General features: G+C 47.0%; 1 protein-coding gene across 1 annotated transcript in view; it reads right to left on the reverse strand.

Annotated features, from left to right (window-relative positions):
* Nucleotides 1–2389: 2389 nt before the first annotated feature.
* The window catches only part of MBOAT7 (membrane bound O-acyltransferase domain containing 7), a 243413-nt gene continuing 220147 nt past the window's right edge, over nt 2390–25655 (reverse strand). Inside the window, exon 8 of the mRNA XM_069636589.1 lies at nt 2390–4276. Coding sequence (XP_069492690.1) covers nt 3886–4276 — 391 coding nt within the window. The 3' untranslated portion in view covers nt 2390–3885. The remainder of the gene's footprint in view (nt 4277–25655) is intronic.

Consider the following 25655-nt stretch of genomic DNA (forward strand, 5'->3'; position numbering starts at 1 on the left):
AATGCCAGTCTGACGACGTGGAATATTCAAGCAAGTGTGGGAGTGGGTCTCCTGGCTTTCCATGAAAGCCATCATTTTCGACATAATGTCTTTGGTCTCTTACATTGACCATTATTCTTGTCGCTTCCGTGTCGGTTCAGAGGTGGTAGAATTCTGGAGTGGTGGCAATCTGAAAATGAGAGTCTTCCTTTGGCATGGATTTGACACTAGACGTGGACATAGTGGGAGGTTTTGTCTGTTTTGTTAAATCCTTTTGCAATACAGTTTGTTTGGTAAGTAATTGAGTTTCATACACAACCTTGTCAGTGTGCGTTGTGGCTTATAGTGTAAATGTTGAAACGCGTTCAGTTCTCTCATTTCTGTGTGTATGTGTTCATGCATCTTTGCGGTCTCTAGATCGCATGGGGACTTCTCCATAACTCGCCTCAGGGTTGAGCCTTCTCAGCTGGGTATGTGCTACAAGTGCTTTGTTTGGAAGCGCCTCTTTGATTGGCTTTGGGGTCAGTATTGACTTCTGCATGTAAAGGCCCGGCCTAGAATTCCAGCGAGTGTGTGCTGTGCTTGGCCGTCAACTAAACAGTGTGCAAATGTAAAAAAAGCCCTTCGCTTTGAATGGTGATCCCGAAGAGTTTTCAGTTTGAACTGTTGGCACACCCGGCAGCAGTCTTTGACGTGGTTCCCTTGGGAGACAGCCGTTACACACCGTGTGGGTCTCTCCAGGGAAACTTAAGTTACACCTTGGGCAGAATTTAAATGGCGTATTCTCCATAAAGGCCTCAGGGAGACAGCACTAACCTGTGTAGCATGATGAAAAGGGGTAAAGACATTCTGAATGCCTTCATGTAAACGTAATTTATAGTCTTCCTCGAGGATGGCCTTGGCTTAAAACTCAGCTTAAAAGACATTTGCTAAAAAGAGGGAGCCCCCCCTTCCCTCTCCCCAAACACTGCCTCCAGTTATGCTGATGGTACTCTTGTTCAGAAGAGAATTGCCTAGCATTTCGGTGCTGGACATCCCTGGTGGGTGGGACAAAGACTGATCTGCAAATGGAGATTTCTCCTCTGTGAAGAGTGCAATGAGCTCAAACGTGGTTGTAGACCCGACCCCACGAGTAGAAGAAATTCCTTAGAACAGGGTATTTGACCCATGTTCGTTCTCAGTAGAGGTGCTCCCACACTCCTTTTAAATGATTCATAATGGTACTGCTCTTTTGTTTGAAGCACTGGCTCCCTTCGGTTAATGTTACCGTAAGTCAACCGTTTTCTTATATACATTATGTTTCTGCTTGTTTTGTCCCTAGTATATGCAGGGAAGGTGAGCGTAGGAGGGAGCCATATCCCTAAGGAGACAGAAGAAGGAACTTGAGTGACAGCTACGAGTTTGCTGAGGGGTATACATCAGACCCTGGCCAGTCACAAGCAGGTGCCAGACAGTGATAAAGAGACACATGAATGCCTGCTGAGGGTTAGATCTTTCAGGCATTGCAGAGATCATAGACAATGAAGGAGGGAATCAGAGAGCCCGTTGACGGCTATAACTTAGAGGCTGGGAAGAGATCATCCAATGGGAAAGAACAAAAGAAGACTGTCCTAGGAGGTAGACCTATGACTGGTGTGTTTTAATAACACAGCCTGAAAAAAACCCAAGCGAATGGTGTGGGGGAGGGTGAAGTAACTGCAGGTAGGATTGTGGAAACAATATTTTCATTAGCTCAGGCAAGTGGGAGAAGTACTTGCTGACAGAGTTCAGAGAGGGATACAGTAGATGGTGGCATCTCAATGTTTTTTCTGGTTCTAATCAGCAAAAAATAAATGAAGAATTCTGGCATCTTCTCAGCATCAAGATTAAACAAAATTAGGGGACTCAGTTGGCTGAAAAGCATCCCGGACAACAGAGTGATAGTTTTCTGTTAATCAGTGTGCTTTGCAAAGAAACGCACCGCTTATTTTTCTAAAATATATCCGTCATGTGTTCCGATATTTTCGTGGGCCTAAGGGAACCAGAAGACCATATAATGGAGCAACAAGGCACGATTTAGGGTTTGCAAGTTAAGGGGTGAATAGAAGACATTGCCAGGTGTTACAGATTGATTAACGGATTGCATTAATGCTCAGTTTATTGTTTTGTTAAATACTTTCTTGGTTCGATTTTTATCAAAGAAAGATGCAGAACACTGCAGTCCGAGACAAATAGAATGGATGATGTAATTTAGTTCTTAATATCTTTTGCTGCTGCAAGTGGCACAGAAAATATATTGCCAAATAACATCCACATCAGTTTCCTTAGGAAAACCATTTACCTCCAACAAATTATTGGGAAATTCAACAAGCTCCTGTAAACTAAAAATGAAAGTCAAAATATAGGCATCACAGTCACAAAACACTGACAGTTTTTATTCCTCCATCTGTAAATTGCACTTTTATTAGAATAAAAAAAATGGTTTACAATTTGTATGCAAAGTGAGAACTTGCGTCATGATTAAGAAACACCTCACCTCCCTCCCAATCCCTATGAAGCCCTGCTCTTTTAGTGTGTGTGTGTGTAGAATTTATTTCCTTGGCCTTTTGCTCAAAAATAATTAAAATGCTGGTGAAGAGTGAAGCTATTTCCTTTAATCCAGTAAATCAAAGGGCGATAAAGGGCTTTTGAAAACATTTTCTTTCAAAACTTAAATAATAATGGAGGGCAGAAGTGTACATTTATTTACCCTATTCTTTACCCAGCAGCAAACTGAGCTCTCAAAACAGGAATTCTACTTATATTGCTTTTTTTTTAAAGAGGAAATGGCAGACCCCAGACAGTTTTCTTAGAAAGAAAATCTTTGTCAGAGCGTTTATTTAAACTACACTCACTTTGCACTATTCAAACAGACTTACTGTCCAACCTTTTAAGATGGTTATGCGTTTGTGTTTGCTTAGTGCCATGCTGAGGCGTTTTAAGGCGCAGCACTGTGTGTCACCTGAAAAATCACCACAGTGTTCCTACTAGGGACAGAGATATCTGGAGGGGATGTGCCTGTAAAAGCAGACACCATGGCCCTTCCTTATTCAAATTGAAGGGACCGCAATGTTCAGGGTTTTCATGGTAACTGTCATGTCCCATAAACGATCCGATTTAATATTATAACCGTGGTGTACGAGGGAGCTCTGTGATTTGGCTCAGAGCAGAGGTGGTTTACATCCTGCTTTCTATAGATTGTATAAGGAACGCAGCTGGTTCCTACGCATAGTAAAAGCAACATAGCTACCAGGTAGCCCCACGTCTGGCAACAAACTGCACTGTGCAAGCTGGGCCTTGTTGTGTAATTTTTCTTTAGAAGTACAGACCTGCAGGCGCAGAAAGTGCTACTGGCTAAAAAGCTAAGTGTGGCAGAAGGTTAAACACATGAAACCGTCACTTGGATGCTTTTACGGAACGCACAAGAAGAATCAATCTTAAATAAAATTAAACCTATTAATAAAACAATCTTGTTCAATAGGCTTAGACTTGGCAGATGCTTTCCTTGAAACCCATTAGGGAAGAGGTAATCGCAGGTAGGTGCCTCTAAAAGACCAGACAGGCTGAGGCAGTCTGTCTCATTGCAGGCAGTGTGATCGATGCTGCCCTCAACCATTCTGTTCATTCAAAGTAACTGGCGCTCACATTTCCCAAATTCTCAAACAGGCCAGTATGCTTCGGAACAAGGCAAGCCACGCCCAACAGGAAAAATAACACAGTACCTTCCCTCTTAAGGGAACAAAGAGTAATGCGTTGGATACAAGGGTATCAAGAGAATGTGCAAGTCCGCAAGGTTTACGTTTGGCACACAGGGGAATTCAGGCCCGAAGAGAGCACTGAGCGTGCCTCAGGTTTCTCATTGGTTGCGTTTCTATCTCTTGCTGGATCTTACTCCGGAAGTGACTTTTGGGGCCCATCTCCAATTGCCTCTGGGTGGCCCCGTCGTAGGCTGCGTGGTTTAGCAGCAGCCAGGGCCTGGCCGGCCACCAAGAACATTATTGCCAACAGGTGGACTGAGAAATAAATAGAGCGCCAGTAGCGTAACGTGTCGGTGAAGGTGAGTAGGACAAAGCCCATGCACATGTAGTCATAGCAGCGCATCTTCAGGAACCAGTGCACCCAGTCAAAGGCCAGCTTCCCTGCGTCGGATAGGCGGTGGCGCAGTCCTGCCTCCATGGCACCCTCTGCAGCTAGGCATAGTGGTATGGTCAGGAAGCTCAAGTAGTAGCCGGGGTGGATGCCGTGCCAGTAGGCGCTGATCAACATAGTCCAAGCACTCCTGCCAGAAGAAAAGAAGGAAAAAACAAATTGAGTACAATTCATGGGTATGTAGAAGGCTTCCAATTATGCATGGGCAGCAATTACACTAAGCAGTCTCTCCAAGCATGGAAGGCTCTCCAGGTTTAATGTCCTTCCGTACACAGGTTACCTTAAGTAGAGCATACCAACAGTGTTCAGAATATTGAGAGAGTTGTTGTCAGAATCTGAATGATCTTGTGCTCTCCCATACAGAAAGGGAAGACTTTAGAATGCAAACCATTATACGCTTTTAAGGGCAGTGCTATAATACACAGAGCGCCAACACGCCAAGGACTTTTACAAGAAGCAGAATGTACTCCACTTGCAATGCAGAGGCTTTATGTCACTAACATCTTGTTAGCTAGAATTTCGGAGTCATGTGGGTCAATACCTTTCAACTTCTAGTAAACGTAGGATTCTAGGAGTTTCGGGAAAGACTTTACCATGGATTTGGCCCCAAGAAGGAGGAAAAACTGCAGAACACTCAGGATACCACTGTAGCAAACAACTCTTGTAGCATCAGATTTTTGTATGCTGTAGTAGAGCATCCTAATGGCCCAGTGGGATTGTATTATAGGTTTTCGTTTCTGGATATTCAGAAGTAGATGTAGGTGGTCTTGTAGATGGTGGGTGAGGTTTTAAATGTAATTGTAAATTTCACTTTTAGCCAGCTAAGGTTACTAATCGATCGGTGGGTGTGTATTTACTTTACCCTGCGACAGGTCCGATTGACCGTGTTGGGGTTCTCTGTAGTCTTTCCACTTCTTGCGGAGCCTTAAGCATTACTAGTTACTTTTAATCTAGGAGTGGTCTGGTGGCAGAGTCAATTTTCATTATCTTTACAAGTTTAAAATTGAAATAAAGCTTTAAGTTATTAGATTAAATGCCATTACTACATTCAATTATTTCGAGTGATCTTACCAGCAGTAAATACATCAGGTGAAAAATGTTATTTCCCTATGACCAAGTCAAAATAATAAAAGAATACATAGCACTATACACATGCACAACCACGGGAGGTGGCAAAGGCTCAACATTAAGCATTACATACAAACTCAACATTAAGCAATTCTTACCTCCTCACCAGGCTCACCTTAGGCAAACAGGTTGCGCAGTCCTGCTTGGCTGACCTTGGACTGATCGACGCAGTAGAGTCTTGTGAAGGTGTGCGTCGACCTCCACGTAGCAGCCCTGCAGATATCCAGCAGGGGTACACCAGACAGGAACGCCGTGGTAGCAGCGATCGCTCTGGTCGAATGGGCTCTCAGACGGCCGGTCAGCAGTCGGTTTGCCAACCGGTGACAGTGCATGATGCAGCCGGAGTGCCATCTGGAAATGGAAGTCTTCGAGAGAGTCTTCCCTTGATTCACAGACCCAAAGTTCACAAACAGTTGGGACGTCTTCCGAAAACTCTTTGTGCGGTCCACGTAGAACTTCAGCGCTCTAGCTACATCCAGCGAGTGCAAAGTCCTCTCGGCCGGCGTCGAATGCGACGGGAAGAAAACTGGTAACACCAAGGGCTCGTTGAGGTGGAAGTCCGACGGCACCTTGGGCATGAAGGAGGGGTGCATCCTCAGCACCACCCTCGTGTCAAGAAAAGTCAAGTATGGAGGCTTGCAAGATAGGGCCTGGATCTCTCCCACTCGTCGTGCGGAGGTGATGGCCACGAGGAACGCTGTCTTCCATGACAGGAACTTCAAAAGCGCCAAATGCATAGGCTCGAATGGGGCCCCCCATGAGCCTGGTCAGCACCACATTAAGCTCCCACGCCGGGGAAGGAGCCATCACCGGCGGGAATGATCGGAATAGTCCCTTCATAAATTCCTTCACCAGGCGATGAGACCACAAGGACGCCCGTCCCGTAGTCCTGGTATATCGGGAGATGGCAGCCAGATGTACTTTGATGGAGGCGTGAGCCAGTCCAGCTTTGGCCAGCGACAGTAGGTACGGCAGTACTCGAGGGGCCATAATCCGCAGAGGGTTAATCTTCTGTGCACGGCACCAGATAGAGAACCTCTTCCATTTATGACCGTAACACTTGAGAGTTGAGGACGCCCTGGCCTTGGCAAGAACCTCTCTGCAATCAGCCGGTATATCGTACCCTCCAAACTCTAGTGCTGCAGGAGCCAGGCCTGCAAGTTCAGTGACTGTGGTTCGTGATGGAGAATGGCGCCTCCTTCTCTGGAGAGAACATCCGCGTCCGCCGGCAGCTTGACTGGTGGTGACATTGACAAGTCCAGAAGGTCCGGGAACCAGATCTGCCTCGGCCACGCCGGTGCGACAAGGATCATCCTGCACCTGGACTTCTTGAGCTGGTTAATGAGGCGGAGCAGCAACGGCAACGGAGGGAACGCATATAGAAACAGGCCGTCCCAGGGGAACGAGAAAGCATCGCCCATGCTCCTCGGCTGTGGGAACCTGCTGGCAAACCTCCGGCACTTGGAGTTCGTCGCCGTCGCGAACAGGTCGATCTGGGGTTTGCCCCATCGTTGGGAGAGCCGATCCACTTGATCCTGGCGCAGTTCCCACTCGTGGCACGAGCGCAGCTCCCTGCTGAGTGAGTCGGCAATGGTGTTTTTTATTCCTGCCAAGTGGAAGGGAACCAGAAACATCCCCTGGGCGACGGCCCAGTGCCACAGATCCTGGGCCTCTGTGGATAGGGCTGGGGATCTGGTGCGCCCTTGCTTCCGTATGTAGAACATCGTGGTGATGTTGTCGGTAAAGATCCTCACCACCTTGTCCTTGAGGGACCGAAGGAACGACTTGAGAGCCCAGAACACTGCTCGGAGCTCCAGAATGTTGATGTGGAGAGACCTCTCCTCTGGGAGCCAAAGGCCTCTTGCGTGGAGATCTCCGGTGTGGGCCCCCCATCCCTCCAGAGAGGCGTCCGTCGTCACAGTCTCCTGAAACGCTGGGGTTTGAAAGTCTGTGTCCGTAGTGAGGTGAGCACGAGTGCCCCACCATAGGATCGCTCGACGGAACTTCTCGTCGAGAGGGATACTGTCCTCGAAGCAGCTCGTCGCCTGAAACCAGCGGGCGTCGAGGAACTCCTGTAGCGGACGCATCCGAAGTCTGCAAAGGGGTACAAGATAGATGCATGAGGACATCATCCCGAGAAGGGACTTCATGGACCTCACCCTGGCCACGTCCGTGGCTAACAGGCGCCGCACCTTGCCCAGGATGGTCTTGGTCCTCTCCTCTGAAGGGGAGGCCAATTGCACCACCGTATCAAGCTTCCCTCCCAAAAACAGTGCTACTTGCGATGGAACCAGGTGGGATTTGGGGTAGTTGATGGCGAAACCCAGCTCTGTGAGAAACAGGACAGTCCTCGCCGTGTGTTCGACGGCGAGTTCCCTTGTCCTTGCCCAGATTAGCCAGTCGTCCAGGTAGGGGTAGATGTGGATCCCCTGCAGGCGCAGCCGCGCCGCCACCAGTGCCAGGCACTTGGTGAAAACCCTGGGTGCCGACTTTAATCCGCCCGGTAGGGCTCTGAATTGGTAGTGGCGTCCCTGAACCACAAACCTGAGGAACTTCCTGTGCCTTTTCAGAATGGGGATGTCGAAGTAAGCATCCTCCAGGTCCAACAACGATAGGAAGTCGCCTTCCTCCAGCTGTCCCAGCACGTGCTGGAGGGTGACCATCCTGAATTTCTGCCCCTTGATGTATTTGTTTAACCGACGCAGGTCCAGGATGGGGCGCCAACCACCCGTCTTCTTTCTGACGAGGAAGTACCTTGAGTACACTCCGGAGCTCCGGAGCCTCTTGGGGACGAGCTCGATGGCACCTTTCTTGAGCATCGCCCTTACCTCCAACAGCAGTTGAGGGACGTGATTCTCCTTCCTGGCCACGGGAGGAATGTGAGGGCACTTATTTTGGAATTCCAGCGAGTGCCCGTTGGCCAGGGTGTCCATCACCCAACGGTCGGTGGAGATGGACTCCCACACGCTGACGAACTTCGTCAGCCGGCCTCCCACCGGGGTGCTTCGGTGGGGGCCCGACAACACGGCCGGGTCAGTCTTGCTTGGAGGTGGCCTTGCCATCTTGGCCTCCTTGGCGACGACGGCGGGATCCTCCTTGCTTGCCGCGACATCTGTAGGCCTCCTGGGAAGACGAGGGGGCCGCCTGGCGTTAAGTGGAGGAGCCACCGCTGGATCCTTTGGAGGCACCCTGTCTGCCTCCGGAGCTCCGAAAGGGCTGTCGCTGTTGAAGCACCCTTAGGGCCCGGGCCGTCTCCGAGTCGGTCTTGATGGCCTGTAGAGACTCGTCCACCGCCTTACCAAAAAGGTTGTTGCCGTCGAACGGCATGTCCAACACTCTGGTCTGGACGTCCTGGCGAAAGTCAGTCGCCTTGAGCCATCCTCGTCGTCTGAGGCAAACTCAGTTGCCCAGTTGGCGAAATTCCGGTATCAGCAATGTCCGTTGCCACCGTTATGGCGTGATCCGACGCCACCTCGCCTTCCTGCAGAATTTCTAGGGCCTCCGCCCTCTTGTCAGGCAGGAAGTCTAGCAGGGGAGCTATCTTGAACCAGAGCTCCCTGTCGTAGCGGGCCACGATCGCTAAGGCATTGGCTGCCTTAATCGCCGCCGACGAGATGACTCGTCGTCCCATGGAGTCCAACTTCTTGCCCTCGCTGTCCGGCGGGGAGGTGGAAGTTGAAGCCGCCGCACCCGCTGCCTTCTTCTTAGCCGCTGCCGAGACGACAGAGTCTGGCGTGGGCTGGGCCCTGAGGCACAAGGGGGCGGCATCGGGGACTCGGTACTTCTTCTCGTACCTGTCCCTCTTGGCGGGTGTCGTGGAAGGGTTCTTGAGGACAGCAAGCACCTCGTCCCAGATGTCGTCGAGCAAAGGCACCGCGAGGACCGTCTTCCTCTTGGCCTCTCTCGTCGTTGGTACAGAAACCCTTCCTTCTTTTGTTCTACAGGGAAGAGCTGGAAGAGCTCGGATGCCCTTGTTATCATGGTGTGGAAAGAGCCAATTTCGTCGGCTGGAGAAGCCCGCGGGGGGTGGTGGGGGAGAGGGGGTGATGACGGGATGTCCGCTGTGTCATCGCCGCCGTCATCGTCCGTCCCCGTCGCTGTATCCGTCGCCGTATCCTCTCTAGGGTCCGGCCAGGGGGATGTGGGATCCACAGGTCTCGCAGGCACGAAGGGCGGAGCGGGGTGGACTCTCCTCCGCTTGTACGGAGGGCTTCCCGACGGGCCTGGTTCTGGATCCTCCATCGGGGTCCGTGGTAATCTCGTCCTTATCTCGGCACATAAGGATTGGATTTCCAACAAAATGGCCGCCAAGCTATCATGGGGCTCGGGTAATGGCTGCGACGGACGGGATGGCCGCTCCACTGGGCCCTCTTCATCGTCACTATCTTCGATCACATCAGAAGGGACCGCCCCCTGGGCTCGAACCTTCTCGAACCTCTCGTTGAGGCCTCTGAACCTCTCGTTGAGGCCTATGGACCTCTCGTTGAGCCCCTTCTCGGTTTCCACCAGCTCCCCCTCAGAGGCCGATTCCGAGTCTGTAATGGCCACCGCCCCCCCCCCTCTTTTTCCGCCAGGGATTTCACAGGGGGCTTAACGATGGGCTGGAAAGAGGATTCCCTCCGCGGTGGCAGGGATACTCTGGGCCCAGAGGCCGTTTCCACTGGCGTAGTCTCAGCCAGCTTCGCCAGGGTCGCAGCGACCACTTCTATAGAGGCCTTTGCCGGCTGGATCAAGGCCCTCACCACCTTAGGTGCGTCCTGAGCCTTCGCCTTGAGGGGAGGGTCAGCGCTTCGCTCCCCCTTCGAGATCGACCGGGTCCGCTCCAGCGACTTACCCGGGTTCTCGGACTTCCTCCTCCCCGAACCAGAGCGCTGGCTCGTGGTCGAACGTGCCGGGGAAGTAGCACCCTGCCTGGCAGCCGAAGAGCCCGACCTTTAGGCGCTCCCGGTGCCCGCGGACTCGCGGTGCTTGGCCTTATGTTGGGCCCCTGTCGCCGGGGCGCCCTCACAGGACTTAGAAGCCCGCTCAGACTTTTTCTTCGCCTTCTCACCTGCTGTGCCCTTTCTCCAGCCAGGCGGCGAGGCGGGAACGACGATCTTGTTTGGTCCGTTCCGAAAGGTTCTTGCAGAACGCACAGTCCTTCTCCACATGCGTCTTGTCCTCATGAAGGCAGTAGAGACATTGCGAATGGTCGTCCTACTTGAAAACGTTTTGCAATCCGCATCCAGGGCAGCACCTGAACAGCTTGGATCCGGCCGTCGAGCTTCCTTTATCCTGGGCCATGTCCGTTGAGGTAGGCCGCAGATCTTCCGGGATCCTCCAAGAAGTGTAAACTCGACAAAAACTTCACCCTTGAGGAGCGTAGAAGAATTCCGAAACGGGTCCCCGTTGTCGGAAGTAGAAACGGTGGAGCTTGAGGCTCGATTAAACCGAAAAAAATTTGAAAATCTCCTGAAAAAACGCGTGAAAACGCAGCAAAAAACTCGAGAGCTAAAGCACGAGGACTCCCAACATTTGAGCGTGCGGTAAAAATCTGAGGATGGCTGCCAGAGGCGGGGCTTAGGGAGAGGGCAGTCATTGGCTGGGGGCAGTATGACCCAGAGATCAGTGATTGGTTACTACTAAGAAAGACAGATCAGAAACTAAACTGATACTGATTTTTTCTTTACCGAGGATTCCCAGCCTGACGACGGGGAATATTCATGAGCATGTGAATCCATGCCAGACCCCATGCTGGAGAAAACAAAGTATCGTCGAGCAAGACTCTTTTTTTACCATCAGTATTACCACTTTGAGCCCATTAAAGAAAGAAATATCTGGACACCAACACACACATTTAAGGCTTGGGAGCAAAACTCAGGTACCATAAACTTGTACCCCATAATGTCACTAATAGTCTGCTTCACATTTCAGACTACCATCTGAGGTAAAAAGTTGAAAACATAATTTAGGTGTCTATTTTGTTTTAGGTATCCGATATGAAGCCAAGGAGCAGTTGAAAAGTTATTGTAGCAGGAGCATCTCAAACAACAGCTGCTATACATCAACAGTGTGTACGTGTGTAGGGTCGAGCTCTGACCAATTACGTGGACTAGCAAGTTATTGGGAGTAAGGGTGAAGTTGAACTGTACAATCAGTATTTGGAATCAGAGGAACAGAGTAGTTTGCTGGTAATCAGACACTTCTTTGTTTATTTATAGTGCGCACCTAACCCGGAGGTACCTGGGGGCATTACAAGGTTATACAGTTACTTAGTTACGCATAATAAAATATACAGTAAGTAAAACAGATATGCAGTGCAACAAAAAGAAATACAATGTACATTATTTACAGACACAAGAATATACAGACAGGCAATGTCAAAAATATACACTTAATTCTTGCAGGCAATTTACAATATGCATATCTATTATACAAAGGTTCAGGTTAAGGAGGTCTCACAGGGACTAGTACGGTGCATCACTCGAGATTATCAAACTTTTCATGTCTTTCCTGAATGTAAAGAGGTACGGGTTGGATCTTAATGTAGTGGGTAGGGAGCTCCAAAGTTGGGCAGCCATGACTGGGAAGCTGCTGCCACCGGCTTTTTTAAGTTTATACCTTGTATATTTGTAGGCGGCCAGAGTTGGAAGACCTAGTAAATCGGGCCGGATTGTTTTTCGTAAATTTTTCCATAAGGTATTGAGGGGCTGAGTTGTTAAGACATTTGCAGGTCAGGGATGCTGTATTGAGTTGTATTCTCTCTTTGATAGAAAGCTAGTTGATATCACGTCTAGTGGCGGATATGTGTTGTCTACCAGGTAGGCTAAAGGCAGTTTGGATAGCATTATTCAGCAAGACCTGGAGTTTCTTAATTATATATTTACTGGCAGCTAGGTACAGAGCATTATAGTAGTCGATTTTGGATAATACAAGCTCTGTCCAGAGTGGTGCAGCTATTTGTGGAAAGAAAGGGCTTGCAGGCATGGAGAAGCTTACAGGTATATGCTGTTGCCGAGGCTAAGGCACTGACCTGTTTGCGCACATTCAAAGAGGAATCTAATTAGAAGCCCAGTGTTTTTTTCTTTTTGGCAACCTTAATGTTATTCCCATCAATGTTGAACGATTGGTATTAAACGCTCCCTTTTTAGTGTTGATCAGGTTGGCTAGGAGGACTAACTCAGTCTTCTCATCATTCAGCCACAGCCCATGTGTGGCCATCCAGGCCTGAATGAAGTGGTACATTTTGTTTAGAAGAGCCAAGTCTTCATTGTAGATGCCAGTCAGAGATACAAGGATCTGGGGGTCATCTGTGTAATTCGTATAGGTGACACCCAGATGGTCCAGATCATCAAACAATGGTTTAGTGAACACATACATGGTAGGCGATACAAACGATCCTTGAGGGACTCCACAGGATATTTGGATGGGGTTGGCTGGAGCCTACGCAGAGAAGACTCATGGACCTATTGTTTAAAAAGGATTGTATCCATGTTGTTGCTTCGGTTGAAAAATGTGCTGCTGTGGAGAGGTGCTTACACAGAACCTTGTCATCAACCTGATCAAAGGCGGCAGACAAATCCAACATAAGCAAGAGGGCTGATTTCTCTTTATCTTTCAGATAGTCTATCTGGATCTTAAGGTCAATCAGGGCTGTTTCTGTGCCGTGTTGGGGGTCTAAAGTCAGATTGACGGAGTCCAAGTAGTTTATTGGTCTCCAGGTATTTTTTTATCTGGTTATAAGCTACTTTGTCGATAATCTTTAATAAGAAAAGGACTGTCGTAATAGGCCTAAAATGTGTGGGTATATTAGGGTCCAGTGATGGGTATTTTAGAAGTGGGAGTTATCCATGAGTTCGTCAACTTGTTAGGAACGGTGCATGTGCTAAAGGAGGCATTGATTAGCGAAGTAATAAAGGGAGCAAGTATACCTGCCGCTTCTTTTATGACAGTTGCTGGACAGGAGTCACCTTGGCAGAGGGTTTAAGAGAGGCTATGATTTTGTTGTACTTCGTGGGGAGATACGGAGTATTGAGCCGGTTTGGGTAATGTGTGGTTTTGTTTCTGGTTATTCCCTTGTGGAGTCAGCATGAGTTTTTTGGCATCTATTTTCTTTTGGAGCAGGGTGATTTTATTGGCTAGGGCATCTTGAATTTTGGAAAAAGTTCCCTAGTTGGGGTACTTTTTCTATTTTTTAGTTTCCCGTAAACATCCCATGTGCCAGGGATGTAGTTTCTCCACTGCACCTTAAGAACTATTAAGCAATAGCTACAACTAACTAACGAAATTACAAGAAACCATATAACATATGTAATTACAGGAGTGCAAGGTATTTCTGGAATCCAACCTCTTGAATTTTGGTACACCAGTTCTGGTCCTTGATGCAGCTCTCTGTGGGGGGTAGGAGGGCTGGGAGATTCAAGTTCTCTTGTAATGGTAAAGGGTTCTCTAGTACTAGAGCTGGCTTTATCAATCATGTCGTTATAAGTATCTCATTTTGCGGATAGTATTTTGTTTTTATAGATAGCTGACATTTTTAGAAGGGCTTCTTTGTTAGCTATAGAGGGGTTATTTTTCCAGGTAGTTCCACATTTCCTTTTTTCATTCCTTAGGTTTAGGAGTGCACCAAGTGTTCAGATGGCATATTGGTTTACTTTTGCACATTTTTTGCATCTTTGGCCCAGTGCTCCATTTAACAGAAGTATCAGGCAATTTAAATATTGTACCTGCACTGCCGGCTGAAGCCCAAACTAGAACCAGTGCTCATTGCAAGGTCACCATCCTACCAACTTGAACACCACACTCATTCCTTTGCTTTACGACCGATTACTAAAGTTTGACTCAAGTAACTTGCACTCTGAGTAAATGATAAATGTGGAGCAAACATCTCCAAAAAATAGTAGAAAAGGAAACTGCTTTATTTTGTGTAGGAATTATTATATAAATCTATTCCTAGTTATAGTCTTCCTGTGTCCACATTAACTTTTTGTTTGCCTTCTGATAGCCCTGTTTTACACCACATAGGGGGCATAGTTTGTTTTTGAAGAGTAATTCCGGAGTAAAATAGATGTTACTACATTTTCTTATAATCTGGTGTTAGGCAAGATTGTATGCAGTACCCTTTGGGTGCACTACAATAACCTTGACCTCCTGGCCATTTGATACATGTCTGACCTACACAGGTTGGTAGTGTGGCTGAGCAGCCAGGCTTACCTCAAGAGGGGTCAATGTGAGCAGTAGGGGAGTTACACAGAGATTCACAGTGACAAGTACCAAATAAACACTTACGCACAAGGTTTCTTGATTAAACAATTATTAATTTAACAGTCAGTTTGAATAAGCCTTCTTCAGAAGGGGCAATATAACAGTAACACTCAAATACACTCTAAAATACACACTCTTAGTTTCTCTAAATCGGCAAATGCCCATTTGGGATGGCACACAGACACTTCCTACACCCCCAGGTGACTTAAATAGCTAGGACACTGGACATTAATATATCACTGTTGCATTTAGAACAATACTTAGAAGCATGTCAAATAAAAGGGTCATAGAATAAAACAAGAGATCACACAATTATTCTGAAGCAGGGAAGTACTTTTGAACCCCCAATGCAAAATAAGTTAACCCCTTCCTGGGAGGAATGGTAAAAACACAATATCAGAGAAAAGAAGAGTTATTCAGGGAGGCAGGCCAGCCAATGTCAATTGGGCAAAGGACTACTTCTTGTAGGTGAATACAAGTCTTGCACAATGTTTTAGAAGTCTTGGTAGAAAATGTAGAATCAATGTAGGGCCACAAGCTGGGAGGCTAGTGAGAAGTAGAAGATGCAAGCAACTCTACAGAAGCAGCCAAGACAAGTCTCAACTGAGATCAAGCAAGGCTACACAAGAGGCAAGTTGTCTTAGACTGTACAGTACCTTTGGTTAGAAGCAATGGTTCCAGCTGGCTTCTGTTCCTGTGTGGCTCTGCAGATCCTGTTCCTGTGCCTCAGTGGTGGGGACCCCTGCAACACAACAGGACAGTCAGCGACAGAAAAAGACCAACTTCTATTCAGCGGCAATTCATGGTTTCAGCTCTTTGTGCCTCAGCAAATAGCACCACTGCGGTCTCACGGATACTACTCTGGACTTTCCTCGCATCTGGGGTCCAGCACTCTGTTGAGGTGGCTCAGGCTTGGTCAGTCCTGCTTCAAGGGAGTCCGGGGGATCTTCCTTTAGCATGGGTCCGTCTTAAAAGTGATGCACTCCAATCTGGTGTTCCTCTCCCTGGCACTTCGGTTCCTGCAGGAGCAAGGAAGTACAGAGCTTCTTTAGTCAAAACAAATTCGGAGCTTCAGCACAGCAGCAGGGCTTCACCGGGTAAACCAACGGTCCAGGAGTTACAGCAGGCATCTCTTCCAAGTTCTTCTTCAGATTCCTTTGTCCAGTGGTCGACTCTGCCTTCCAAGCCAAAAGCCTTGCCTTTTATGCAGGTTTCTCCCATTCATTATAACCTAGCTGTGAATCACACAGCAGGGTGGCTGTCCTTGCAAGGCAGCCATCCGGCCCATCACCTTTGGTTGCATTCCTGTAACCAAGGGGATTAAGCACAGGGAGTTTCAGGCACCTCCCTCACTTCGTGCCCCTGCCAGACATACTGGAGCCAGAGGCGGGCTTCACTTGTGAATCCCACCAAAGACAAAACGAATAAAGGGACCAAACCTGGTTTGGCATGCAGAGTAAATTTCAAGAAGGACCATTCCAGCTAGAAATGGCAAGAAAAGACAACCACGGCCATTTTGACAAAATGGGCACCCATAGGTGCTTTACGAAGGCTGCAATTGCAGCCCACGGTAAAAACATACAATGGTAGTAAAAAAGTAAACCACTGCCACCAGCCATTAATTGTAGAAAGGGTAACATAAAATCGCTACATCAGAAACTAGACAAAGGGGATACTGAGTAACCCCTTCAGCACCTTTTGGTAAGGTCATGTGTGCTGGGTCTAGAAAGTTACAAAAAGTAAAGTCAATTTCACTTCACAGCTCTTGGAAACAGTAGTTTATCCAAGAGAAGGTATTTAAACCTTTGGGAAATCCAAGAGACTTCCCTGTGCCACTGCACTGAAGGTGCTGTGTGTCACAATGTAAAGATGATGCCTTTGGGTTTTGTCAGACTCCAAAGTTAAAAGAGAAACAGAGTCCAAATCAAAGAAAAATACACGAGAGAGTGGGAAAATAGTCTCACTCTCTCCAGGTAAAAAAAATAAAAAGTCCTAGAGTCCAGCAAAAGTGCCGGGGGTCTCTAAGGTAGAGAGGAATTCGCACATTTCTGAGAATTCTCCCCAGCATCTGGTGTAGTGGTAACCTTAAGAGAAAGAAGTACTTACATGAACTTTCAATAGACTGTTGTATTGTGTTCCACAAGGGATGCAAAAAAAAGAATGGTGTTCCATAGAAAACTATGGAGGGTAAGATGCAAAAATAAAGTGTGGCCAAGAAGCAACACCATAAAAAAGAACCTAGGTGTTATTAGTCCAAAAGGTAGAGCAGAATAGTAGAAGTGCACTGCCGAAACCAGACAATTCTGCACTTCATTGCGCAACACTTGCTTATCGATGTGGGAACGGGTGTTGCACATGTTGAGACCCCATTCAATCTTCTGCATCCGCGGTCTGGTGAATCATAGCCAAGGTCACCACCTTGAATATTATTTCTTCAGTGGGTAGTTGAAGAACTGTAATTCAGAATGGGGTTAAGGTTGGTGCAAGCACTAGGCAAACTGGTCAGCTGCCTACTGGATTGACCAGCAGAGGCAGCAAACAGCAGGTTTTGTCATCTGTTACCAGGGATTACAATTTGAGGTGCGTGGCTACACAGCACCCTCCAGCAATTAAGGATGTAAACCACAGTGCTCACATGTCCAAGAGTCACTAACTTTGCAGTAGAAGAAAGGATAATGTCCAGTGATAAAGTTGCCTGTTTTTGGCCTGCATACCACATTGTCTGGCTCAAACGTTTAATAAATTCTTTTTTAAAAAAAAATTAAAAACGAGGCCCGCAAAAACAAAGTCTTTATAATATAATGTGTTTGGAACAAGGTCAATCATCCGAGGTAAGTCAGAATCAGGTACGATCACTCCTGAACTTCAGGAGGCACAGCATGGGCCAGCTGAAGCGGGCGCCTCACAGGTAGGAGCAAGAGAGAGATGGGGTGGCAAGTTCAGCAAAGAAATGGTGGATGGTACTTCGCACACAATCCCAGACTAGGTCAAGTGCAATGTGCTTACAGCACATGTTTACTTAAACATTTTCATTAGCAGAAACAACCAGCAAGATATAACATTTTAGGCAACACCTTGGAATACTAACCCTATGATGACCGATTTGTTGCAGTGCTCGCTTTCAAGCTTAATTATATAAAGTCATGCAACTTTAAGACTGCTGCATGAACAAATCGATGTAATTTTGGCACATGGGCTTCTTGCACGTTTCAATTATTGGCATCTGGTCGAGTTCACAGCAAGCATTATGTAGCTTTTCTTGCGAAGTAAATGAATAGCTGACTAATTGACTACAATTTATCTGCGCTAACTTCCAAAGCAATACTGAACCACACATGCATGTCAGATTACACGAAAAAGATAAAAGCTGGCTGAAAACATGTGCATGTTTTATGGTCAATATATATAACTTAGCCTGTCAGTTTTATGTGGGTAGCATGATATTAAAATGTTGGTCCAACTTTAAACTTCAACGAATGGCATTAATCTAAATGAATGTCTTGGAAGGTCACTGCAGAATAGCAGTACTTTCATGATGAAATTGAGGTTACTTAAAAGTTGTCCCGGAGCAAATAAAAGGATACTGTTTGACACTGAATATAGGAGGCGCTGATGGCATTTGCCTGCAGAGCACTTGTGCACCATAAGGCCACCTTTACTGCAGCTAAGCTGCGCTACCCTGTGGTCGTAGTACTCTTCCAACCCACCCCTCCAGCCAACCTCATCCTACAACACCCTGATATTGGCTAGTGGGCATAATGGCCAGGCTTGGGACTAGAGAGTTTCAATGGTGGGAAATGGCAATGGTGTGCTTGTTTTAACAGCTGCACTTAACATCCAGTCTTTCACACCCGTCTCTTCCACTCCTATATAAGAAGCAAGACTTGCAGCAGGATACTGCAGAGAGAGTGCAGAAAGCATACATCTTTTTCAGGGTGCTCCCCATATGCATCACAATTTCCAGTCAGCACGTAGTGACTGCTTTCACGTGACCCTCTACCCCAATCATGCATGGGAGCCAGTACTCATGCTGAACCGGTTCTTTACATATGAATTTTACCCATGCTGTGTCAGTTGTGTCTGTGAGGGGAGCGTGCCCTGGCTCTCTTTAGGCACTCTATGTAGCAATTTTAAATTTTAGCTAAAAGTTGTTGAAGCCAACTTTGCCGAAGTATTACTATTACTATGACCATGGGCTTTTCGGATTCATAAGAGGATATGCAGTATTACAGCATGCTGTTACCTACCTGTTGAGCATTCATCTAATCAGATTGTGCCTGAACCTTACCTTTACAAGAGAGCCTCCAGCACACCCTGATTGGATGAATGCTCCCGTCACTCCAAACCCTCTGGTGCTGCCTTTCCCTGCTTGGCCACACTTGGAAAAATAAAAGTCCAGGCTCCTAGTCGTCCTGCTTTGTCACGGTTCTGGTTTATCCCAGTCCTTCACCACATTCCTTCATCGCAGTGTATCAGAGTCCAGCAAAGTCTTTCCCTTTCATCACAGTACTTCTTTGGCACAGTCCCTCAGCCTTTTTCTTTTATCGCAACCTTTTCTGCACTGTTTCTCCTTTGTCATAATTTATCACAGGCCTTTTCATTAGACACAGTCGTAAGCCTATCCTCATTCTTCCATACACCTTTCCTTGCTCTTTTATACAGGTCTTCACATTCATATGAATATATCCACCCCTCCTTCACCCACACGCCACTCTATCTGCTTTAGCCTCACCAAGTGCGTTTGTGTTGCATTGTACACAAAACTTGCGCTGGCTGTTCCTATGCTGCATCTGTTTCAGAGGAACACCTGGACTAGCCTTGCATATGCTGTACGTGTACCAGTGTCAGGAAAGCTTGTACTGGTTCCGCTCATGCAACACATGTACCAATTAATGGGAGAAGTTAGACCACACCCTTGCAGATATTTTCCCTGATATGATATATGATATGGCATTTATAACACACCGATACACAAGTGTTTCAAGGCGCGACGCGGCAAGGGAGGGGAACAGAGAGAAGAGACAAAGATCTTACTAGGCCAGGTGACATTGAGATTGCGCAAGTGCAGGGGATCGGGGGAAGGGGAAAAGTGCGAGGGAAAAGGGGGAGGGGAAGTGCAGTATAAAGGATAAACAGTAAACAAATAAATACAATAAATAAGAATAAATAAGAAGTGCGGCCAGCTGGTGGCAGGTGTAAGGGTAAGTGCTGACATCAGGTGCTGGTAGGGGGCTGTAGGGATACAGAAACAGCCCCAGGGTTGCCAGGGGAGCAGTGCAGGTGTGCAACTGGTGGTGAGGGGACCTGGGCCCAAGAACAGAGGGTAGCCAGGTGACCAGTGAAATTTCAGTTTCAGCCAGGAGTTCAGCAGTGGAGAGGAGGAGAGAAAGCAGAAACAAAGGAAGGTCTTGAGGCCCCAAGTCCCAGAAGGCCTTGTGGACAATGCAGAGGGATTTGAACTTAATCCTCGCAGCAACTGGGAGCCAGTGCAGAGATTGCAGTCCTGAAGAGATACGATTTCTGGGCTTGAGGCCAAGGACAAGTCTCGCAGTCCTGTTTTGGATGAGCTGCAGAGGGCAGAGCGTAGATGCAGGCAGATTTAGAAAGAGGCTGTTGCAGTAATCCAGCCTAGAGAGAACCAGAGCTCTGGAGACATTGAGCTTCTGGGGGAAGGAGAGGAAAGGAAGAATACCTCTGAGGAGGTGCAGCTGGTAGTGTGTCGTCTTAGAGGCGTCGGAGATGTAAGGAGAGAAAGAGTGTGGAGTCGAAGACGACACCCAGGTTCTTAGCCTCACAGGTGGGAGCAGGAAGAGGGCCAAGAGAGGCTGACCAGAGAGTGACGGGAAAGGAGGGAGCAGGTGAGCCTATGAGGAGAATCTCAGTCTTACTGGCATTAAGGCAGAGAACATTGACGGCACACCACTCCTGGATAGCAGACCGACAGTCGGAGATGAGAGGAGGTGGCTAAAGGGAGCCTGAAAATGAAAAGTATTGGTTGAACAGCCAGAGCGAGAGGTTAGACCCCTAGGGAACACCACAGGTAGAGATAGAGGAGAGGAATGACCAAAGTTGGACCTTGGAGGGTCGATTGGAGAGGAAAGAAGTCAGCCAGGCCATAATCTGATCGGTAATACACAGGTTATCACAGAGACGGTTGAGCAGGATGGCATGGTTGACCGTGTCAAAGGCAAAAGAGAGAACAAGTAAGATGAGGACATGGTGTGTTGGAATCAATGTTAGAGAGCAGGTCTTCACAGATGTTCAGGAGAGCAGTTTCCGTGCTACTGGCAGCTCTGAAGCCAGAGTGGTGGTCATGGAGACAACCAACAGATTCAGTGTGAAGATTAAGCTGGGAGATGGCCAGCTTTTCCAGGAGTTTGCCCATGAAAAGACTGATGGAGATTGGGCGATAGTTAGCTGGGCAGGACGGGTCAGCAGAGGGTTTCTTAAGAAGAGGGTGCACAAGGAAATGCTTCAGTGGGAAGGGAAAACTCCAGTGGCAAATAAGTGGTTGCAGATGTCAGCCAGGGCATGTACTTGTACCTGCAGTGATGTACTTGTACATGATTGTAAAGGAAACTTGCAGTGGCACCAGCATGCTGTGCCAGTATGGGTTTGCTGTTAATGTGCCATTTTGGAAGGGAAACCGGCATTAGCCTTGTCTATGCAATAAACATGCTGTAGTAGGTCAGAGGAAGGAGACTGACCCAATAGCGACATTCATACACATTTTTCTACGTTTTTCTTTATATAAATAAAAGGAAAAAGACAAAGTTCCTAGGTTTATCAAGATAGGGGTTTGACTCCACTCCTTTGGGATTCTTACAGTGTTTATTTCTTACTTTCCACACTTGGTTTGATTCTCAACCCCTTCCTGGGTGGAAGGAATTATGTTTGAAAGTATTCTTCAGTATCCTTAAGGTATTCACACACCTGGATGAATATCCAGAGTCCCTCTTTACTCTTTCACTTAAAGTATTCACAACCACTTGGATGAGTATGAGTACCTTTGTACTCTTCTTGCCTTGTTCTCCTCCCGGTTCTTCCGCCGCTCCTGTACCCTTCGTTCTGTCAGAATGGCATCACTCGTTTTTCCTGTAGGGTCGGGCTCTCTTTGGTAGTCCGAGTGCTTCCAGCGTCTCTTCTTTCTTCCTTTTTCAATGTGCTGCACTGCAGAGACCGTTTTACTGTGGTCTCGGCCTCGTTTCTGGACCAAACAATCCACCTCTTCTTGGTCACAGCACCACTTAGATTTTCCTTAGGCATGCACGAGTTCACTCCCTGCCCTCTCATGCCTCCTTCCCCTTCTCAGTTGACAGTGTCCTCTCGACCAAGGATCTCCTTGTTTCTCTCCATCTAGATTTGAAACTCGCCAGTTTTGTAAGTTGGTCCTTCTTTTCTTTTTATTGGGAAGTGCTGGGTCCTCCCCAGCGTAAACCTGTTGTCCATTGGCTCTCTACCCTCAGCGTTCTTGGTTACTCGCTCACTCTTCTTCATCCCAGTATAGTTGGCTTCCAACCATGGAGTAATCTTCATTTCTTGCATACTCTTCTTCTTTCTGTTGGTTATTTTGTATGGTGTTACAATAACATTCACTTGTTTGGGATGGTTCTATGTAAGCTCGGATGGTCTTAGTGGCTCCTCAGAGGGTTTTAAGGAGTTCCTTGAAGTAACTTGAGTCCTTGTGCCCAAGAGGGGAGTGTCTCCATGTGAGGTCCTACGTAGCGCCACCATTAGGGTGAATGGCGCATAATGGGCTCACCTCCTTATCCTCACAGGGAAGGGCTCCCCTCTGGGGAGAAGTGACGAGATCTCGTGAATTGTCACAGTACCAACTTGTCAGAAAAACTTGCATTGACCATGCCCAAGCTGTACTATTCTGTGAGAAATCTTCCACTTGCCAACACAGAACGGTTTGTGAGAGAAGGCTGTTTTCATTACACCAATACCGAAATTGTTAAAGAGGGAAGCTTGCACTAGACCTCTCCATGATAAAAGTGTACTAGTTTGTTAGGGAAGCATGCAGTGAGTTTACACATTCTGCACTGTGAGAAAAGCTTCCAGTAGCACTATGCAAAATCCCCTCTACCTGTGAGACCCCTAGCACTTTTTGCTGGACAATTAATCGTTAAGCTTGTTCTCCTGAATGGGAGGAACATTTTCCCCCTCATTCATTATTTTTGCTCTGATCATGGGAGCCCTGTTCATTATGTATTACCCTTGTTTTATGGAGTCTTGCTTTCCTCCATACTTTTTAAAAAGGTATGTGCATTTCACATTTGCAGCACAGCACCTTTTGTGCAGTGTTGCTGGGAGCCCTTCGGGCTCTCCTTTTTATACTCTTATTTTTCTTAAAAACGACTGTTCTCAAGGTTAGAGGGATACTAGTTATCCTTCTTCGCTTCTCCTTTGGGGAGATCAGCACACACCACCCTATGTGGAATGATGAGGGTTTACCTGTAACCTCTTTCTCACTGTTTCGGTAACATTCCTGTTACAGTGACAGGCATACCTCAATGTCTGCTGGGAGTGGATGTACTCTGACTTTTGTCTTCAAACCAAAATGGTGGCTTCCTTCTTTTTTCCAATTTCGTGTGTGTCTTTTCCTAGTCCTTCTGCCAACCTGGGTGGGGTAGGTCCTGGTTTGACTTTGGTCTTCGGCGGGAATCCTTTCTGAAGCCCGCCGAGTCTCCAATGTGTCTGCAATTACAGAAAGCGGGTGTGGACTCTAAAACTCGGCTGTTCTTTGTCCATTTCCTCCTCCCACACTCCCCAAAATTTGAAAGTAGCATGAGTGTTGATTGGCTGTGTTCCTGGATAAAAGGCGAGGATCCCGAGGCAAAAGACAAGTCGAACACAAGAACCGAAGAGGACGATGACCAGAGACACCTGCAACATCTTGAAGCAACCAGTGAAGCCCGCTGAAGTGGCCGCTGCTGTCCTGACCCCGTTTTTGAATCGACAGCGAAGCTCCAAAGAGGACTACTTCCTCCTTTGTACTGGTGGGCATAATCAGTCCTAAGCTGACCTGCAATTTGAGCCATCCCACGACGGCCTGCAACCTTCTTGGGCTGCAAACTGCCTATACCCTGGGACCTGCAGCCCTCCTGCAGTTCTTCGTCTTCCCGTGAACAAACTCTCTCAAAACTTTGGAGCACTCCATCTAAACCTCCAGAGGCAAGATGCCTATCCTCAAGTCCCCTCACCAGAGTGCAGGACCAAGCAAGCAAGGTAAATAGTCTGGACAAGAACTGTTCCCCCATTGGAATCCGTGAAAACCACAGACCAACCTTGGAGCACGAATAATCCCTTGCTGGCAGCCCTTTCTCGACTGCTGCTGTGACATCCCTTCCAGAGTCCCTCCTTTCATCCCCATGACCAAGGAACAGGAGACCTGGCCCACGGCTGCTGCACCGTGAAAGAATCCAGATGCATCTTCTGCATAATTCAGGTACTGTGGGACTCGGGGTAGTAACATACCTTGAGTGATTCTGTTTCTCCCTTGTTGCTGGAGTGCTGATTCCGGTATCCGAGTGTTAGCCCATACAGTTTGCCCAGGCCTAAAGCTTGTCACCCATAGGGAGCCTTTCCTAAGGTCGCTGAAAACCTTTTGACCAATAAAAGCCCTTTACGTGTTATTGAAGACTCCTCTGGAACTTTGCCTTTTCTGCATCTGTGTCTTGTCTGCTTTACCTTCAATCTGACTTCGAAGAACTCCTACCTATATAGGGGTGGACTGCTAAAGCATCAAGGCCTCTTTAAAGTAATACAAGTCTTTTAAAGTACTGACCTGCTATTGTTGGTGTTGCTTAACATTTGTATTCCTAAAGCAGAAAGTGAGTTGCCATAACAAGTGATTTTACTTAACACTGAACTGTATTCAAGTAACTGTATAATTCTTAACTTGTGGTTTACTCCGCTAAAGTATTGCATATGTTTTCTATTGTATGTATTACTTTGAAATAGTACTTACTTGAATATAACTTTACCATTTGTATATACAATAAATAACTATTTTACTATAAAGTTTGTAAGAGTTTCTTTAGGCCTATGTATTTACGCAGTTCATTGTACTTACCTACAGCTCACATCTCCCTCCCAAGATAAGCCTGGCTGCTCTTCCATACTACCAAAACCTTGAGTAGTACAGGCTTCTACTAGAAGTTGGGACCTGCATATCAAGGGATAGTTTCATAAAGTCTTACCACTGGTAGACTTTAGGAGAACTCCCCAAACATTATTTATTCATTCATTTGCTTTATTCAACAATTTAGCATTTAGCGCACACAATTCAAATAAATAATTATTCAATACATATGTTACATCCAGGATCTGTACTTCATACATTAAATCAGATAACATAGTTAAAACAGTAAAATAGGTAGAAAAGATCCATAAATAATTGATTTAGTTGGATCTATGTGATCACTGCGACCCTCACAATTGTGACGGCCGAAAATGCTGACTTTTTAAAAAATACATATTTTTTTTAAAACCCCTTTCCACACACCCCCCCGCCCCCCCGACCGCAGGCCTTCATAATTGCGAGGGCAAAATTTTTTGCCCATTACATATTCAGTTGGCTACCAATTGTTTCCTGCGAAACCAGGCACAATGTATAAACTTAGCCACGAAGTAACAGCTCTGAGTCAATTGGCATAGTTTTGAAGCTTTTGCTGCATTACTGACACAAGCTTTCTTAAACAGTGGAAGCAGGTACAATCTTCTCCAATCGTTACAACTCTCGCAGCAAAAAATGAGTAACTGACTCTGGACCTAAACCACACGTTGGACACATTTCAGAATTGCCAATTTTCCAACTGCGGGTGAAAGTCGCAACCTTAAGCGTGCCAGTCTGGAATTCCATAAATAGGGTGTGTGCAAAGGCCAGAGTTATTAGATCCAGATATTTCTCAACACCTTGTTCAGTTTTCAAAGACAAGTAATCTAGCCCTGTTTACAAATGTAAGCACAAACTTATAAAGGTGTTTCTGGATATCACGTTTGACAGTCATTTTAACCTCTTTTTTGAGCAGCTAGTTAAATTCAGTGGGTTCCACCACATATCACCTAGACCTGCTGTATTTAATTGCTGCCTTACGTGGTTTGTCCATTGGAGTGAGCGTCCTCCAGGGTGG

This window comes from Ambystoma mexicanum, chromosome 1q, assembly GCF_040938575.1.
Source record: "Ambystoma mexicanum isolate Mex_15411 chromosome 1q, UKY_AmexF1_1, whole genome shotgun sequence".
In the NCBI taxonomy this organism is placed as follows: domain Eukaryota; kingdom Metazoa; phylum Chordata; class Amphibia; order Caudata; family Ambystomatidae; genus Ambystoma; species Ambystoma mexicanum.